General features: G+C 49.1%; 1 protein-coding gene across 7 annotated transcripts in view; it reads right to left on the bottom strand.

The window, feature by feature from the left end:
• Positions 1-523: 523 nt before the first annotated feature.
• Positions 524-18524, bottom strand: part of RNF220 (ring finger protein 220) — a 231996-nt gene continuing 213995 nt past the window's right edge. For all 7 annotated transcript variants that reach the window (XM_042803079.1, XM_033000379.2, XM_033000382.2 and 4 more), the window contains 3 exons: positions 13992-14100; positions 12776-12850; positions 524-3604 (listed from right to left, as the gene is read on the bottom strand). In XM_042803079.1, the coding sequence (XP_042659013.1) occupies positions 3533-3604; positions 12776-12850; positions 13992-14100 (256 nt within the window). In that variant the 3' untranslated portion in view covers positions 524-3532. The remainder of the gene's footprint in view (positions 3605-12775; positions 12851-13991; positions 14101-18524) is intronic.

Raw genomic sequence — 18524 nt, 5'->3', positions numbered from 1 at the left:
ACCCCTGGGGCTGCAGCCCTGGGGAGGGGTTTGAAAACACCCCATCGACCCGCCGGCAAAATGTTTGTAAACCAAAAGCGTCGGCGCCAGCCTCATGCTGGGGGGGAACCTGACCTCTACCCCCCCCGGCCCTGGCAGCCTCCCAGCCCCTCTTGTCGGGGGTAACCCTATACTGTGCCGGTGGCCCCTAATGCAGGACGTATAGATCTGTTGGGGCTGGGCGCCTCCTGCCCCCAACTAATGCAGCCGATGAGACTTCATTATGGGGGTGTCCCCTGAGGAGTGTCCTTTGCCCTGCCCTCCTAGCTCTGTGGGGGGAGCAAGCTGGGGGGGGGGCCCTATCCCTGGTGGGGCAGAGATGCATCTGTCCCTGCACCCCAAATAACAGGCCCGGGGCTCCCCTTTGGGACATGACCCACATCCAGGGGCCGCAGCATCTGTAGGGGCGGGGGGGGGGGGGGATATGTTTCCTCCACTGCCTCTCGCCTGCAAAGGGAAACACAGAAAGGCGGAAAGCGCCCAAGAAGATTTATACTTGTTTAATTAATGTCAAATGTAGTTTACAAACGGGAGTGACAAGTACCTCTTTGTATAATATACACTGACACACAATCATCGACACACCGGAATATCGCTTTGTGCAACTGGGATTCTTTGGGCAAAGATAGGTAACTCCAATATTTCAATTTTTTTTTTTTTTTTTTTTTTTTTTTTAAATCATTTAAACTTATTACAGAAGAGGGAAGTGGCGGATGCCTGTTACAAACCGGGATGCCTCTCTCCCCAGCCTTCCCCCTGCAGCGCCCCCCCCTTGAAAATAGGGGATGGCTTTACAATTAAAACAAAAAAAAAAATAAACAAAAAATAACCCCCAAAACAAAGAACCAATGACTAGTTACATATGGTTTTACACATACGTACATAGAGTACACAGCTGGTCCACAACACCCGCCAGAAAGTCTGGCTCCCTCCTGGGGCCTATTTCCAGGGAAGGGCTGGGGTGGGGTGTCCTGCCTTCTCCCCTTCCCGGCTGCCTCTCACACTCACCCACTGTTCCCCCTCCAAATCCATCTCTGAGCCCTCAGTGCCGGCACCCAGGCACTGCAGCCCTGGCTGGGTGGCACTCACAGCCCAGCCAGCCATCCCCCCCACCTCCCTGCCCCTCAATTTTTCCCCCTTTACAAATCCAGACCCGAGTTCTGCGTGCCTGCCCTTCCCCTGCCTGAAGGGTTGCCCACCAGTGACCGCCCACCGCTGCAGCCCCTTCCCCTGCCCACAGCCTCCCCGGGGAGGCAGGACCCTCCCGGGGTACCTCGGCTTCTGCTGGTCCCCGGGGGCTCTGCAGGGATGCACCCTTGAGCAGGGGAGCTGCCGCTCTCTGGTCTCAGAAGCCACCACACTGCTGTGAGCTTGGAGACCTGGGAAACTCTCAATTAGGAATTGTCATTTTTTTGCCAAGACGCTTGTAAAATACAACTCCTTCAACTTTTTTTTTTTTTTTTTTTTTTTTTTTTTGGTGCAGCAGGATCCTTCTGGAATCACTCGGGAGACACCAAGGACAGCATCACGCTCAGGGCAGAGCAGTGGTGATGGGACCGGCACACCCATCCTGCCTCCCCAGCCCTTTCCTCCAGCAACACCCCAGCAGCCCAGGAACACTGGGGTCCCGGCTCCAAACCCCTCAACCACTGCTGTTTTCAGACTATCTTAAAATGCCCCAACCACGTTGTGCTGCCAGGTGGGAACTGCTTGGAAAGATCCTGCAGGAGCAGGGGGAGATGAGCTTCCCCATCTCCCTGTCTTCTGGCTTCAGGGAGCCGGCACCCCACGGCGGCCGGGGGAGCTGGGGCAAGTCAGCACACGGGGCATGCGTTCACCTCGGGAAATGGATCAGTATCTGCTTCTTGGGTCCTGAAAATAAAAGAAAAATCGACAAAAGGTCCAGGCCAGACGGCAGCTTTGGTTAAGGCTGAGGATATGGGAGACAGGGCCTAGCACGAGGGACTGCGTGGAAGAAGCCGGGGCTGCGGGGAACCTCTGGCTCCGGCTGGAAGCACCTCTGCCCGCTCCACCGGCGGGCAAGCCCTGGGGATGAGACGGGGTCGGCGCTCTGCCCTAGTGCCAAAACCTCTTTTGCAAAACGCAGGCTCCGGGAGAGCGGGCGCCGGGCAGGGCCGGGGTGTCTCTGCCGGGCAGCACCACGCAGGAACCGGCCGGGCCCCTCCGGGCAAAGGCGCCGCAGCAGGGCCGTCCCGTCCCCGCCGCCCTGCCGCAGCGCCGGGCACCCGGAGCAGCTCGGGCATCCTCAGCCAGCAAATGCTGCCGGAGGAGGGGGAAGCAAAGCCAGGCAGGGGCCGGGGCTCCGGCCCTGGAGCAGGCAGGAGGGGGCCGGGCAGACCCTCGAGCAGGCGGCCCCGGCCGGGCCGGGGGGCAGCGCTCTGCCAGGCTGCCTCCCCCCCAGCTCCGCACCGTTTGCCCCTTCCCCGGCTGGGAAAGGCAAAGGGGGCTGAGCCAGATCCCCCCCCCCCGCCCTGCCTGGTCCCCCGGCGAGGAGTTAAAAGCCGTGTCTTTCCGGGGATAACGATTCTATTATAAATAGCCCCATTAGCTACAACTAATGACAAAAATCCACCTCCTCTACTCCCCATAAGTTCTGTAAGTTATGGGCAATGCTACAGCCATTACTAAAAGCTGTTAACTTCATATCTGAATGAGGAAATATACACCACAGAACATTAAACCATTTATATTATATATATGTATATATATACTTTTTTTAAACTAATGACTTTAATGCCAAAACTTTGCTGAACCAAGAAAAATATGGGTTTAATGTTCTCTGTTCATTTTTTTTCTTCTTTAAAAAAAATACAACCCAAAAAAAAGAAAGGGAAACTTATTAGTATGTAATGTTTGAGTCTATCCCATTTATACACAACATTGTAAACATATATAATCTATATTACATGTGCTTCATTTCTGCCTGGGTGTGTTTTTTTTTTTTTTTCTTTAAACCTTTTTTTATCACTAGAACACCACAAAAAACCAAAACAGAACCAAACCAAAAACCAAACCAAAATAAAAACAAAACAAAAAAACTGAACAAAGAACACAAGTTACAGGTTATTTAACATCTTTCTGTCAAGGGTCCCTTCCCCAGTCTCCTGGGGGCAGAGTGGTCAACAACACAGTCCAAAGGAGGGCTCATGAGCCATCCGCGATGCAAAGCCAGCTCCAGGGAACGGGTGGATGGGGAATACTGGTTTTAAAAAAGGGGGCTTCACAACAAAGGGTTTGGTTTTGCCCGCTGCAGATGCTGAAGGAGGTCTCAACATGCGGGACCTGAGGCTCCCCACTGCTCCTGTATCCTCGAGTCCATGTCTGGAGTCTCTGTGTTTTTTTTGTTTGTTTCCTTTAAATTTTAAAACGTCTTTTTTTTGTTGTTGCTGTTGTTGTTGTTGCTGTCGTTCTTCTCCCCCTTGGTGTGATGAGCTGAGCCGAGTAGCTGGGTCCCGCCCTCCCGCTGGGTCCTTCATAAGTAGATGCGCCGAAGGTCTCCGGGAGACGTGATGGTGTTACACTGGGGACAGAGCTTCTTGGCACCCTGCAACCGGCAGACGAGACGAACAGTGTGAGAGAGTGAAGGAGGACAACCCGCAGGACCCTGTCCTTGGCCTGGGATCTCAGGGGGAGCAGCACAGGAGCTGTGGCAGCAAGGCTACCCCCTTCCCCTCCAGGCACAACAGCAGGCACAAGCTGGGAGAAGGGGGGAGCCCCAACGCCTTTCTTGCCTGCCCTGCAAGCCCCTCATCCCACTCCAGTCCCTGTCATGAGGCAGACGGGCAGGCAGGAGCTCTGCAGGAGGCTGAAACCCAGGACCGAGGCGTGTCACCAAACTCAGCAGCTCCGGGGAGAGGAGTCTCTGCAGATGGACTGGCCCGAGGCCCCAGTTCTGCTGTGCTGTCACAGGCAGGTCTGCTCCTTTCTGCTCCCCTCGCTCACCTGCAGCCCTCGAGGAGCCAGTTCAGGCCACTGAGCCTGCACAAAACCAACCCAGCTGGAACGAGTTGCAGTTTTCACCTGGGATGACCAAACTGGTTCATGGTGGGGTCAGACCTTCCTTTTCAGGGCAGCGTGTTGGGGGACTGGTTTGGCCACACTGCAAAAAGCCCCAGAGCTGCTGGCATAAAGGAAATCCCCGTCCTGTCCCCCCTCAGCTCGCAGAGATGCTGCCGAGGCAAGTCTCTTCTGCCAAGGTGAACTGAAACCAGCAAACTGTGATGGGAGCTGGGGCGAGGTAACGGGCGGCTGACAGGAACGCTACAGGAAATAAAACAAGGGCTGATGTGCCATCTGTCACTGAGCCTGACAGCAAGGGGGTGTTAATAAGCCTCGGAATCGGGGTCAACCTAAGCCGGTCATCATTAGATTGGCAGATGTGACAGACAGTTGATGGGAAAAATGACAGAAAGACGGCTCTGCTGCGAGGCAGCCTCCCGTCTACAGCACCGGCCGTGCAGGAAATTGGGGCGCCCTGGCTTTCCACACCGACCGCAGCCTCAACGCGACCTCCCGCCACACAGAACTGAGCACAGGCTCTGTCTGAGCACACCGAGGTCTGCTCGCTGCTGTCACAGGCCCTTCCAGCTGCTAACGCCCAGCGCTCGGTGTGACAAGCGAGCTGACAGGGATGCAACGTGCCATGTGGGAGCCTGCCGGCTTGCGCAGGGCTTGCTGGCGGACCCGAAGCCACGCAGCGATGTCGCTGCTTTCCCTCAGCAGGGTTTCTTTCAGTGCCTGCAGCAGTGAGCGTGGCAGCTTGCAGCAAGCGGGCCGAGTGGCGGGGCAGGACCGTGACCTGCCACGCTGCTTCGGTACTGCTACCTGCATTTGGGTACATCACTAGCAGAGGAGCTGGCACTGCCGGTTACAAAAGGCAAGCATCCTTAGGAAAGATCCTCTCTGCTCTGTGACACCACCTGCAGAGACAGGACAGGGCCTTTCTCCCCCTGGAAGCTCCCTGGACTAAGAAGGATCTGGAGGAGAGAGTCCCAGGTACAGAAAATTTACACGGGTGCAAGTAATTCACAAGGATGCAGCTCCAAAGAAGCGCAAGTCTTGTTTGCTCTGCAGTATTGAGTACTATCGAAAAGTCCCTGCAGCCCAACCGTGAAGCAGCCTCCTCCCTGATCCCAGTGCATGTTATTCCTGGCAGACACGGACTTCACACACTCACTGTTCCCCGAGCTTTGGAATTCTGAGCAACCAGGCTCCCATGTGATACCCCTTGCCGCTAGCAGCCGAGCTGCTGCTCTGACACATGTGGGAACCACTGGCAGTTGCATCTGAGACCTAAAACAGCTACACACAAAGTCCTGTTGAACTAGAGTCGAATGAAACACATAATGGATGCCCAAGACACCTTGGACATCACTCTCAGGGTGAGTGACAGAGCACTGGTGGTCTGGATGGTGCACCTAGCTCTGGTGCTGATGCCTGTGGTCACATTGCTCTAGCTGTCTGGGACCTATCTCATCCCCTCTCTAACTGTTGTATCTGTTTAGATTTTTCAGCGTTCTGGGGCAGGGACTGTCTCTCACTGTGTCTGTGTAATGCATCGGGGAGCCCCGTGCACCAGCCTTCACTGCATGGACTTGGCATGCTGGATCCTGGGAAGAGCAAGCACAAACCACAACTGGAAGAAAAGGCTTAAAACCCTGAGGAAATCAAAGACTGACTGCACTGGTAGCAGAGCCTGTTTATATAACACACCCCTTTGCTTGTGCTCAATACCAGAGCTTTAGATCTCCAGCATCAGAAAAGGGTACGCTCTAACCTGCATGTCCCAGTAAAAACTTCCTGCAGCAGCTACAACAGATAGGAGAGACAAATCTAAACATCTGCCCTTTCTGCCACCTTGAAAAGCCATTTTGGGCTACATATCAGCACTGCCAAGGAGGGGCTCGCTAATCTGAATGCAAATGCCACGAAACAGCCTGGTTCAACTGAGTGCCTGCTCAGGCCTGCACCGCCATGCAGTCCTCCTGTCCTCAGAAGTGCCTGCTGCATCTGGCTGGCCTCTTGGCATCACCTGTGTGGCTGGAGGGTCCCAGGGGAAGTGACAGGGAGGTGCTGAGGAATTAATTCACAGTACGTTGTCAAAGGGGCAGCAGTTGGCAGCTGCCCCCATTTGAGCTTTCCTGTATGCCCTGACAAGCAGCAGTAAGCGTGCATGGGGACTTTAAGGCATTGCAGATGTGGCTACAGCACAAGTCTGTGCCTGTGCTCTCCTTCCCAAGATATGCCCAGCTTATTGGCAAGGGGCAGCAAAGCATCCAACCAAGTAGCCCGAGCATCTCCTGGGGCTGCGCAGCTGCTCGCTATAAGCACAAATCCTCTGCACTCAGCCCACAGGATGGCAGAACAAGCCTGACTAAACTGACTGCAGCTTTGCTTCCCTCTTCCGTGGCAAAGCAAGGTCCGGTATGCAATTCCTTCACACCACAGGGCAAGGGAAGATGCATGGGATTTATTCTGCCAGTCCCCAGGATCTCTGTCCCGGACATTTGCTTCCTGTACCACATGCTGATGGCTTTAGGGGGATCCACTCTCCCCACCTAAGGCTGAGAGCTGCTCGTGGGCAGCCAGGGCCAAGTTTTTGACCACGCCAGAAGGCAGAACTCGATCACATGTAGCTTGACCCATTTTCTGCAAAAGCTACATGATCGCAGATTGAATTAGGGCAGTGGTGGATGTTGCTTCACCTGCACGTGGGGAGGACAGCTCGTCGTGGGCTCTGAAGCCCGGGTACATTGGAGGGGACAACGGCATCCTGGAGACGTGGCACGGCAGGCCCAGGTCTCTGGGTCTCTCTAGTGCTTATGCTTGGTATTAAACAGTTCAAGCAAAAATAATGACTTTGGACCCTTGGGGAAGCCTTTTTATTTTATTTTTTTTTAAATAAAACTGTCATCCTCTGCACACATAAGCATGTATGTTACATTCAGAACTAAGTCCTGATTTTTTCTTTTTAGATTGAAATTGCATAGAACCTTGTTCCTTACATCTGACTTTTCAGTGTAGGTGTACAACATTTATTGGCATTAGCATTTAAGCTCTCCTCTCTTGTAGAGAGGCACATAAGCTTGTACACACACACATGCTGGCACAGGCACAATGAAAAAGCATTTGCTCCCCCACTGCTCACCTGCCAGCTGGGGTTACTAAACTTTTCCCTTGAAATAAAAATGCTGTGGAATAATAAGTCCCACCTGTCGGCCATTTCTTTCTTTCTTTTTTTTCCAGGTCCTTCTGCTCCTTTCATCATAGCTTCATGGAAAAGCCTTGATGTGTTATAGCTGCGTGTGCTAGAGTAAAGGCCACCTCAGCTTTTCCATTATAAACCCCAGTTTTGAGGGGTTTATAAAACTCTGCTGCAAGAAGTTTGCTCCAGGGCTGTTACAAAGCAAAGAAAAGGGGCTGGAACCAGGATGGAGTTTATTTTTTCTCCTCCTTTCTTAATTAAAATTTGGCAAGTAATTGATCCACAATACAAGCTAATCACTTGGGGTAGTAGTTTGAAAAATACACTAACGAGAGCCGAGATGTTGAGAAGTCGTTAGGGCTTACATGGTGCCAGGAAGGATTGGAGTATTTTGTCTTAAAGTTGCCTCTTAAAAAAAAAAAAATGGCGTGACGTCTGCTATAAATTGGCTAAAGCAAAAAAACTCAAAAGGAAGGATTTAGGCACTTCCTGCTGTCCTGTGGGTCTAAAAATGGGCAATTTCCAACCAGAATATGCTACCAGGCAGAGAGAATAGAGAGACACACACACACACAGAGCAACTTTGCCTACGCAGTGCCACCATCAAACCTGGGCTCAAAGCTTGCCTGCTGTATAGGAAGGAAAACCAAAGTAGAGACGTGACAGAAGAGATCCAAACCCAAGAGCCAGCTTCTGCCAGGAGAAGAATCAAACTCCAAGATCCAATTCTCAAACAAGGTGACAGCCCCGTCTCCCGCCCACGTCTCCACGTGAAGTGACAGCTGCTTCTCTGCAAATGCTAATTCCCAGAGGAGCAGCCCTTCACCACTGCTGTTGTGGGGTACCCCCAGTTGTCAGGTAAATGGAGTTAAAGCAATCAGGAGAGCAACTTTTTTCACAAAGCCTCCTCAAAGGGTGGAGCTCGCCCCTACATGTTGCTGGAGGCCAAAACTGAAATATGGTAATAAATAACCAGAGAACCTCATGGCAGATAGGAACATCATGAAGGATCAAGCACAGCATCTGCCATGCAGCTGCTGACTCAGGAGGTCCCTACGTTGCTGGAAGCACTAAGGAATCACCCAGAAGGATTGCTCTATATCTGCGCTGTTTCTTACAAAAATGCTCCACCCTGAATGGGATATACAGTATTAGATCCTAGAAAAAGCATCAAGGCTAAGAATGTAGTAGTGTAATGTACCAAAGATATAAATGTGTCAACTGCTGAGCATACATATCTATCGATGGATCCCCCTGGAAGAATATTCTGTGACGAAAAAGGCTTTTTAGAAGCAATTTTTTCCTGCTCTTGCGGTAGTAATTTTCAGATAAGCCCAAGACAGGCAAGCACAAGCCTGGGGTCAGCAAATAAACATAGGAAATGCTGGATCTGGCTGTACAGGTGATGGGGGGAAACTCAGCAAACTGCATTTGCCCAAATAAACCTGCTCTCTGTCAGCTCCTGCGTGCCTGCACCCACCAATGGCTCCATCCCTGGCAAACAGCCTGACTTAGCTTTTAACTCCATTTACTTTGTAAGGAAGGACACCAGGGTTTGGGAGATCACAGAACTACAGCTTGGAGAGATCTCAAGAAGTCACCGACCCACGCCCCCAGCAAGATCACCTCAACCCGAATTACTGCTGACAGACACACATCAAACCTGCTCTCACAAACCACCGAGGATGGAAGCTCCAAACCTCAGCAAAGCACTGCCAATCCCTACCGTCAGGGCACTCTTCCCAGTGAAGGAAAATATGAATCTCACCCACCAGTAGCTGTAAGGTCCCCGTTGGTTAATGGGGAAGGACAGAGAAGGGGCAGACAAACCTCTTCCAGAGGGAGATTCATCCCCTATCACCCAGCGACTCAGGGCTGCAGTCCAACAACGAGCTGAGGACGGTCGACATTCAGGGAAACGAACTCACCTCCTGCTGCCCAAGCTAAGCCTCCCTCCTGCAACACCATTTCCTCCCCTGTCTTTGAAGAGCCTGCATGTGCTCTCAGGGGTTTCTAAAAGGGATCACAGGGAAGTCACTCCAGGCTTCTGTCCCAGTTTCTGCGTAACTTGAAGATATCAACTAGCTGTCTGCGTGCAGGATGGAGGAATGAAAAATAACGTCACTGTGTTGTGTGCCCCAGCAAGCAGGGAGTATCAAGCTCATCAGTGTGGTCTGACACAGCAATACAAAATCAGCAGACAAACCCAGCTGACAAAACAGCTAATATGATTTCCTGGGAACCAAGGCATGATCACATGGCATCAAGCAATATGTTCTTGTACCCCTCTCCCCGTCTCCATTTCTGTTGTGCCCACAACCCCAGCGCTGCCCACAGCACACGCAGGGCACAGCACACCTTTAGCCTGTGGCCCCAGGACTGCAGCTCTCAGGCAGAGCTGGTTCTGCTGACAGAGCAAGTGGAAGGAGAGAAAAACCACTCAACTCATCATGTCCTGATGCTTGGTGAAGGGACGGTTCCTCCCTTTCTCCATGGCCACCCTAAGGAGTACTGTCTAACCAAGCAGCTTCTCTTGGCACAGAGGCACTGGCTAACTCAGCAAGCACCATTATCTCGGTTCTCTTAAGACATCTCCACGGTCCCTTTTTGTGACTCCAGCCCTTCCTTCGCATTAATCCAACACAGCAACAGGAGACAGAGATGGAGTCTGCTCTGGTGAATGTTTCATCCCCAGAGCTTGGAGCCAGTTTGATGCACTGAGCTCTAGTATAACAGTACCTAAGCTAGAGAGCCAGCAACCATTTGTGGAGTTGGTGGTTAAAAATGTCTCCCCCTCTGCCTTAGCAACAGAACAGTCATAATTTAGAACCAGACATTAAGAGTCAAAAGTCCAAAAACTGTATTTTCAGAAAGTCTAAGTGCTTTAAAGATTCAGTCCTCATCGGTGCCCTAGATATGATGGAAGTCAGAGGATACTAGAGATGCTCAGATCATTGTAGCATCGTATCCCAGAAAATGTTTAAACCTTAAACCTTTTAAAAACCACTTCACCTCTTTTGGTCCATAGACAGACGCAAGCATCAAATTTCACCCACTCTTCAATACCCTGCAGAGGTTTAGAAATGCTCCCAGGCACTCTGAGCCTTCAGTTCCAGGGCCCTGTTCAATACATGGTCCTCCCTCCCTCTCTCTCAGACATACTCACACTCTAATTTAATATTAGATCTCGGCTGGGCATATAAACCACAGGCGCACAGGGGAAAGAGGACTTTTCACCAGCAGGGATGGCAGATCTCCAGAATGTTCAAACGGGGCCGGAAGCCCGACACAACCCGCCCGCCCCAACTCCTATTAACTCCAACAAATTGTTTATTGCACAACAGAAGAAAAATGTTGCCCCTCTCCCCCAGTCAAGTCTTTCCATGTGTGCTGCACGCGCAGGCTCCCTCCTCCCGCCCCCGCTGGGGAGCCAGCTTTATACCCAGGGAAAGGTAACAGCAGCGATTATTACACACACTATCCCACAGCTCCTCGCTTGTTAAAAAAAACAAGAGTCTCTTTTGTGCCCGAAATAAAAGGAGATACCTTAATTAGAACAATGCAGGTTGGTGAGCATTAAACACTGAGCCCAGCTGCTGTATGCCATTAAATTCATAAAAAAGGAGGGGGGAAGGAGGGCAGTCTTAACGAGATTACACACATTGACTTTGATCAAGACACAAAAGCACCAAGGCGTTCCAGGGTTTTTATTGCTGTCTTCGGGCTACATTTTAATGGTTACATTAGAAACATGCGAACACAGGCTGGGAGATTTTTTTTTGAGACAGGAGAGGGAGTGCAAGCATGCCTTGTGAAAAGGCCTGGTTTAATAAATTGGGGGCTGCAGGGAGAGGCTAGGACTGGGTAACACATGAGTAGCCACTTATTAATTGCTTCCCCTCTGCAAGTGCCAAGTCCTAACATGATGTCTTGCTGGCCTATTCCCATTCCGCCTGCTTGGTCGGCAGAAGAGACGTGTGGATAGCACATGGGCAGCTCCTTCCCCCCCACCTTCCTCACGGAATTCTAGTGGGGAAATGGCTCCCCTTCAGCAAGGGTAAATGGTAACCCCGGGGCACCTGGAGTGGGCTTGCCCCGATCTCATGAGCAGCCGTGACCGCTGCACATCAAACACAAGGGCCTGACTGAAGTTGAACTAAGTTGCTGCTGAGCCTAAGAACAGCCTGAAATCGGTGCCACGGATACAGCAGATAACTTGAAGCTGCTGGGAAGACGAGAGGACAAAGACTTCCGAGTGAAGAAAATGAAAAAGAAATTAGTGTTTTGTCCTCTGCTTGTAGGACTGCTGAAGGACAAGATTACTCTTCACTTAGCAAAGGTGGCAGAGCACACATTCATCCAAACACCTCACAGCTATGTTACCCACATATGTGTCTTTTATAACATGCTGCTAAAATGTTTACAAAAGCTTGTATAATCTAAATAGTGACGGGGTGTAGCTGAAGAGCTATAAAATACAGCCTGAGGGATAGCCAAGTTATTGAGTTGCTATTAGTACTCAAGCCCACAGGCACTTCACCATCCTGGTAACTTTTCTTGGACAAGACTTTTAAAAGGCAGGATTTTAAAGGAGCACGATCAGCTTAATCGTAATTCCAAGCACACAACGTGTTCTATAAAGTAGATTTTGCAATGCCTTACAGGAACAGTTTTCAGGAGTGGCATTCCCTTACATTTTTTGCAATCCAACACTGTATCATCTTGCTAACAGGAAGACTAGAAAGCACAAGTGACTATTTTCCATTCCCCAACCTGAGCAAAATGAAAGCTTGAAAATCAGTTGCACAGGGGACATTAAAAGTTGATTATAAAGCCCACAGTTTTAACACAGGAAAGGAAAACACCTTATTTAATAACACCTTAAATTTTAACCTGATGTCCTTTAATACATGTATAAATTACTACTGTACTGGGTCACCTATTCAATGTTCAAGATAGTCCCCAATCTTCCAAACAGAATGGCATATGCTTGAAAACTACGCAGTGCTATTTCAAATAATCTGAAAAATATAGATTCATATTCATAAAAGCTCCCTTCCATATCCTCTATCCTGAAGATGATTCCCTTTGCTTCAGGGGAATATTAGGTTTCTCAGAAGCTGCCCATCCCATGAAATCCCAGTGGATTTGGCCTCCATTCTCACAGCTTTACCTCTCTGCATGGATGCCCCAAAGGAAATTACTGTAAGGCAAGGCTGTCCTTGGCACAGAGCTCTTACATGAGCAACGGCTGTCCCCATGGCAGCAGAACTCTGGGGCAGGGGGCAAGCAAGGGGCAGGGCTTCACTTTGGTCACGATGACTCAAATAAAACTCAAGTCAAAACTAGAGTGGGGTGTTAAATGGCAAGGCTTGAGAAGTCTGCATGTACAGCACTCAGACTGTTTAAACTAAAGCAAAAAGCACTTTTCCCTGTGGTGATTTAAAATAAAGTGTCCCAGAAGAGAGAAAAAAGCCTGTAAGTCAACAAGAAAGTAGTCGAGAGCCTCACCAGAGTCCGCAGCCAGCATTCTTCACAGTGCACGTGCCAGCACTGAATGGAAGTCAGGGGCATTGTGTAGGAGTCCTGAGGAAAAGAAGCAAACAAGGTTATTTCCACATCAGGGATCAACTGATTCTTCACTGCCAACCCCATCACAATGCCTTTCTTTGCGTGTAACATTGCCTTGTATTTTGCATTTTAAAAAAAAAAAAAAAAGCTTGTGTAATATGCAAGTTTGTATTTTTGTAATAGTTGTGTAGTAGATGCAGAAAGTCTCCTGCAGTCCATTTTTCTGGCTTCCCAGAACTCCTGGAAGCCCATCATCCACTCAAGTGGTGACCTGGCTCAGCGTAGCTATCGCAAGAGCATCTGAAGTTGCTGTGGCCACCTGCCATTATTCTCATCAGAAAGGTCACCAGATCATACAAAACCCCAGTGACAGGGTAAGATTAACCCTTATCACAACTCTTAGCTCTGCAGGAACAGCTTAACTACATTTCAAAAATGCTGCTGCTATTTCAGCAGACATGTCTTCTCTTGAGTATTTTCTATCATTGCTAATAAACCTCTGGAAATCAGCAGCAAGCTGTTGTCCTTCTGTGGGACAAGAGACGGGGACTACACTCCCACACCTACAAGTCGTTGAGCCGGGAGAGAGAACATCATGCATCAAGCTGAAGTTTCAGAGGGAGACCTCCACCAAGCAGAATTTTCTCCTGCTATCAGCAGAATAAAAACCTAACAGGAGATGCAAAGCTTTGCAGGCTCAGACCATCAGAGGGAGCTGCTGTCCTTCTTTAAGAAGGCCAGAGCAGCACCACAGAGCAAGCAGGACATCTACAACTTTTAAATGCTCATGCAACATTCCTTTTCCCAAATCATACGGTGGGTCTTAGAATACAGATTCTACCCTCTGCTATGTATGTAAATCTGCACGTGCAGGAAGAGGACGCTGGCATCTGGGAGTTTTCTATAGAAAGGCTGAAAGTCTTCCAAAGTTGGGGCTGATACAGGAGGACAGCTGCAAATACCAGTGGAACAATATAATGCATGCAAAAATTTCAATTGCTAAAGAAGACCTAGCACCTTCATTTGGAAGACTAATTGCTGTCCAGGGACAAAGCTGAGTTTCCCCACTCCACCCCAAAAGGAAGAAAAGCTTCTCCTCCTCAGCAAAGATACCAAGATATTTCTGATTCATTACCACAAGTGGAGTGCTACTCACCATGCAAATGAGACATTTATAGCGGTCCCCACGGGAAAGCTGCCTTTCTAACTCACGGACACGAGCCTTTAACGCTTCAAATGTTGTCACTGCAGAGTCTTCTGTAATTCTGAAAAAGATGATGGAGAGTGAGCATCACTGAGCACACAAGATTGTTAAGAGTTTGGAGCAAAAAGGATCCCACAACAGGTACTGCACAGGAAATGGCAATATTTGAACTAATACATCCAACTTGGGGTGAAGAAGAATTCCTGAAAAGCCCAGTGTGAATTCTTTGAGGTGTCCTACTAAACACTTCCAAACACATCATGACAGAACACAATAGGGCTTGGGTTGCCGGCTCCATACAGAGCACGTTTCCGCAAGACACGGACATTTGAAGAACAGATTTGTTTTGTTTGGGTTTTTTTTTTGTTTGTTTGTTTGTTGTTGTTTTTGTTTTTCTTTTTCCCCTGCCTTTTTTATTGTCTCCCTTAAGAGATTCGTTAGGACCAAATGGTTTGGACAAAGTTCTGTACATCGCTCTAAAGCTGGTGAGAGCTAACTTCTGTGGGCAATAGGAGCTGCCGTTCCCCTTAGAGAATGGAAATGTTTTCTGGTCATCAACCTTGTGAAACACAAAATCAGCTCATTACACAGGATCAACACAATGCTTTTATATTAAAGAAACCCCTAGCTTTTTGGGTTCTAATACTGAAAAAAAAGAAGAAACCAAAAGCAATGGACACTGTGCCAGCAGGGTAGCTATAAAAGTAGCTTTACAATCTCTGCTTTCCCATTTCCTAGGGTCATTTTTGATGGGCAGCATTATCTCTTTTGTCACAGAGGCGCTGTGCTGAGGGCAGGAAAGTGTATTTTCATGGTTCTGCAAGGCTGGCGAAAAGAGCAACTTGCCAACCTAAAAGCAAGGGCAGACAGCAATGCTTAGCAAATGAGATGCAGAGAGCATTATAGACAAGGATGTGTCACTCCAGCATGCTGCAAAATCTGATTTCTACACAGTGCAGACGTAGGGAGGGGCCCTCAAGCATTCCCCAGAAAAGGTTTAGAGTATTGCATTGACATTAAGGCTTTCATTCTTGCAAAGAAACAAAACAAACCAGCAATTTTCATGTATGTCAGTGAATTTCAGGCCTGTCGAATCAGACTCCAGCTCAGAAGAACCTCAAGAGTCCCAGAAGCTGCACCAATCACAACAGAACGCACAGTGGCACGTATGTGTTCTACCTTTTTAAAGGATGATTCATCAACAAGTGGCTAAAACATGGGTCCAGTGGAATTACTACGGCCAACACTGTGAGCTGCAGTCTCAGCCCTCCCGCTGCACACACACACTCACTCCTTTGTTCATTAGTCACTTGGCACCGGCACGCAGGGAGGGACCCAAGATACCTCCCACGAGGTGATTCTGTTGGCTCTTCCCAAGGCTCTGGAAACAGAGCTGGTTGAAAAGATCTTGAGTGATTTTTCTAATTACAACACTTCAGAAGAAACCAGAGCTGCAGGAGTGCATGTTGTTAAGTACGAGTGTTATGAAGCTCCTCCAACATCACTCCTACCTTTGTACAGCCCAGACACTCTACAGGAGCTAACCAAGGAGAGAACTTCATCAGAGATTCATTGCAAATGACAGCTGCTAGGAAATGGTAACTATTTTAAAACTGCAAAAAAAGACAAAGAAATACACATGTCCCATGAGAGCCCAGTGCGTGAGGACTGCCTGGGGATACCGACACGGTACATTCAAGTCTTGGTATCAACAAATATTCTTTGGAGCAAAATGGAAGAGCTTCAGTAGGAGACAGTGCTCTTGGCTGCGAAACACCCACTTGCTCCTACTCAGTGGCATAAATTGTTATCATATCCCAGCTTGGGTTCTCACCCTTAAGGAAGAGCTGTTAGTGTTTTCAAAGAAAGTCTAGAAAGGTGTTAGTTTTGTTCAAGGAAGAAACAAAATTATTTATTTATAGCTTGAAGATTACTGTCAGATGAGAAAGCTGTTCCCTTCCAGTCTGGCCCATCAACAAGCTGATGCTGGATGAAGGCTGCAGTTGAATTTGATTTCTGGAATCCGTTTCTCCTTCCTGCATGCATAAGGGCACTGGAGGTATAAAGGCAGCGAGTACGGATCCTGCCCAAAGCAGGTGGCAAGCAGAACCTCAACCCTTGCTAAGTTCTCCTATCACTATCTGTGGAGCTATCCGTCCTCCTCTGAAGGGCAGGTGACTCAGAAAGGAAAGGGAAAAGTTGCTTCCTTGAGCAGATGCAAGCAAAGGCCAATTCACCCCCAGTCCCAGCCCAATAACAGTCAAAGCTTGAAAAAGAAAAATTTGCCACTGCAACAAGAAGAGGAGATAGAAAATGGCTTGTTTATAGAAGTCTATATGGCTGACCCCCATCGGCCAATTTCGGAAAGTCTCTGAGATAATCGCACCTGTCCAGTAATAAACGAATGAATCAGAAAAGGAGGCTGAATAGAGGTATAAGCAATAATGCTCAGAGGCTGCCTGATACAATGGCCAATCAATAGGAGGGCTGTAGATCAGGGTGCTAGTTAGCTGGAAAATTACCGCACCACTGCGTGCGTCACGCTGTAGGGATCCTGGACAATCAATGTGGGAGGTATTGATTTAGTTATTATCACTTCATACGCTCCAGACATTGTTAAATATACATTTATTAACAAGACTGGGGTGCATTGGTAAGAGAGGGAACGTTAGTCACTGCAATATCTCCCAGCGCTGATCAAAGCTCAGCTGTGACAGACTTTAAACTCCATGTTCTCCCCGCCAAGCGTGCTCTCAGGAAAAATCCTGACACCCAGCGTAGTGCTGAAGATGCAGCTCCTATCTCACGAGAGAGGCTTTGGCCAAAAATGAGTATTTTGCACTTGAGATTTCAGGAAAGCCTCTTGGAACAGCAGCAACCAGGGACGTAGTGGCCAAGGGTCAACCCAAAGTGAGCGATAATTGCCTGGTTGCTTCCGAAAAGCCGGAGGAAATGAGGTCAAGGGAAATAGGGAGAACATTAGTAAATAAAGGAAACTGGAACTACCTCCAGGGATGGAATAAAGACGAGAGTCACTTCCCATGTGTCTGGCTCCCGTGGTGGCCAGCACACTTGGGACACATGCCATTCCATTTAGTGACATTTTACCGTCAGCCTGCTGCTTGTATCCTAAAGATAAGCATCGCTTAGGAGCAACTCTTCCTGCAGCAGCAATCTTGGGAACTCCCTCAGGCTTCTGTCTTGTGTGTAAGCCTCGTGCGCGCTTGCCCGGACACAGCTGGGAGCAGCCTGGGCAGTATTTTTACAAGGTAACGCTGGGGTGGAGCGAGGGTCAGAGAGCCAAGCTCCACGGACAGGGCAAGGCTGCGTACAAGTTACCCTGCCAAGTGAGGCAGAGGGAATTACAGGGAAGAAGGAATTGGCTTCCACAGCCCTGCTCTCCCCGCTTTGTCTTGACCTCGTGTTGGATGTAGGCAGACTCTTTTTAACAATTTTGCGCCTCAGCGCTCTGATTTGACGTGTTTGGATAACGTCATTTATCAGCCTCCAGAGAGATCTGCTGAGCACAACTGCTGCCAACAGCAACGCCTCGAGCCCCAGCGCTGGCGCTTCTCCGGCAGGTGCCCGCGGCCTCGCCGACACCTGAACTGTCCTCCCTGGCTCAGGACGTATCAGGAGGGCACATCCACGCTCTACTCGCTCTGGACCTACATCACCACAAACAGGGGAGACTGAGTGAGAATGTTGAGCAAAAACATGAAGGGAGGGCTCCTCGTGGAAGAAGCTTAGTCCTGTACTTCCCTCTGGAGCTTGTGGTTAACTCTTCAACAATATGGCAGTCACAGTTGAGGACGCTAGGTACCAGAGAGCAAGACTACAGTTTTCAGTCTTTGTGCCCACTGTATGTTTTTCTAATGTTCGTAGCATTTTCCCCTGAGCACTGAAAATAAGAACAAACTTTCTTCCTCTGAGCAAATCCTTGCTTTGTTCTGGTAAAAGGCCAGAAGGAAGGCACAAAAATACCGTGGAAGAGGAAAAAGGACCTATCTGTAGCTTTGAGCTGTTACTCAGCAATCACCTCCTGGGAGATCTCCCCTGGGCATCAGCTGCCCCCTCTTGGCAAAAAAAAACTTTAACCCAAACACTGGTTATTTGTTAAACATTAGCATGCATGTGATCTTTGTTTCTCCAAATTAAATCGAGCAATTCCTACCCGCTGTCCCAGTGGGCAATCACAAGCAATTCCGTTAATTAAATTATCTCTGATTCTGCAGCTCTGGAATCTCTCAATTGACTAAGTCTGTGCTTTATCATCAACAAAATACTGGACCAAAAAGGAAACAAAAAAATGCTGATGTCAAAGTGATTGGCTTCAGTTAACCCTTCACAGCTGGATATTAAGGGCTGCTCAAGAAACTGTTGGACTGGAATGAGCCCAAGAGCGAGGGCCTCATACCAGAGATACCAGTAGCAGCTGTTCACTTGTGTTTCCTTTCCACTGTACAGAAAAAACCAAAACACCAT

Source organism: Tyto alba, unplaced genomic scaffold (genome assembly GCF_018691265.1).
Source record: "Tyto alba isolate M040663 unplaced genomic scaffold, T.alba_DEE_v4.0 Super-Scaffold_1000006, whole genome shotgun sequence".
NCBI classification, from domain to species: Eukaryota; Metazoa; Chordata; class Aves; order Strigiformes; family Tytonidae; genus Tyto; species Tyto alba.
The sequence above is the reverse complement of the archived record's forward strand: the minus strand, read 5'-3'. Positions and strand labels throughout refer to the sequence as shown.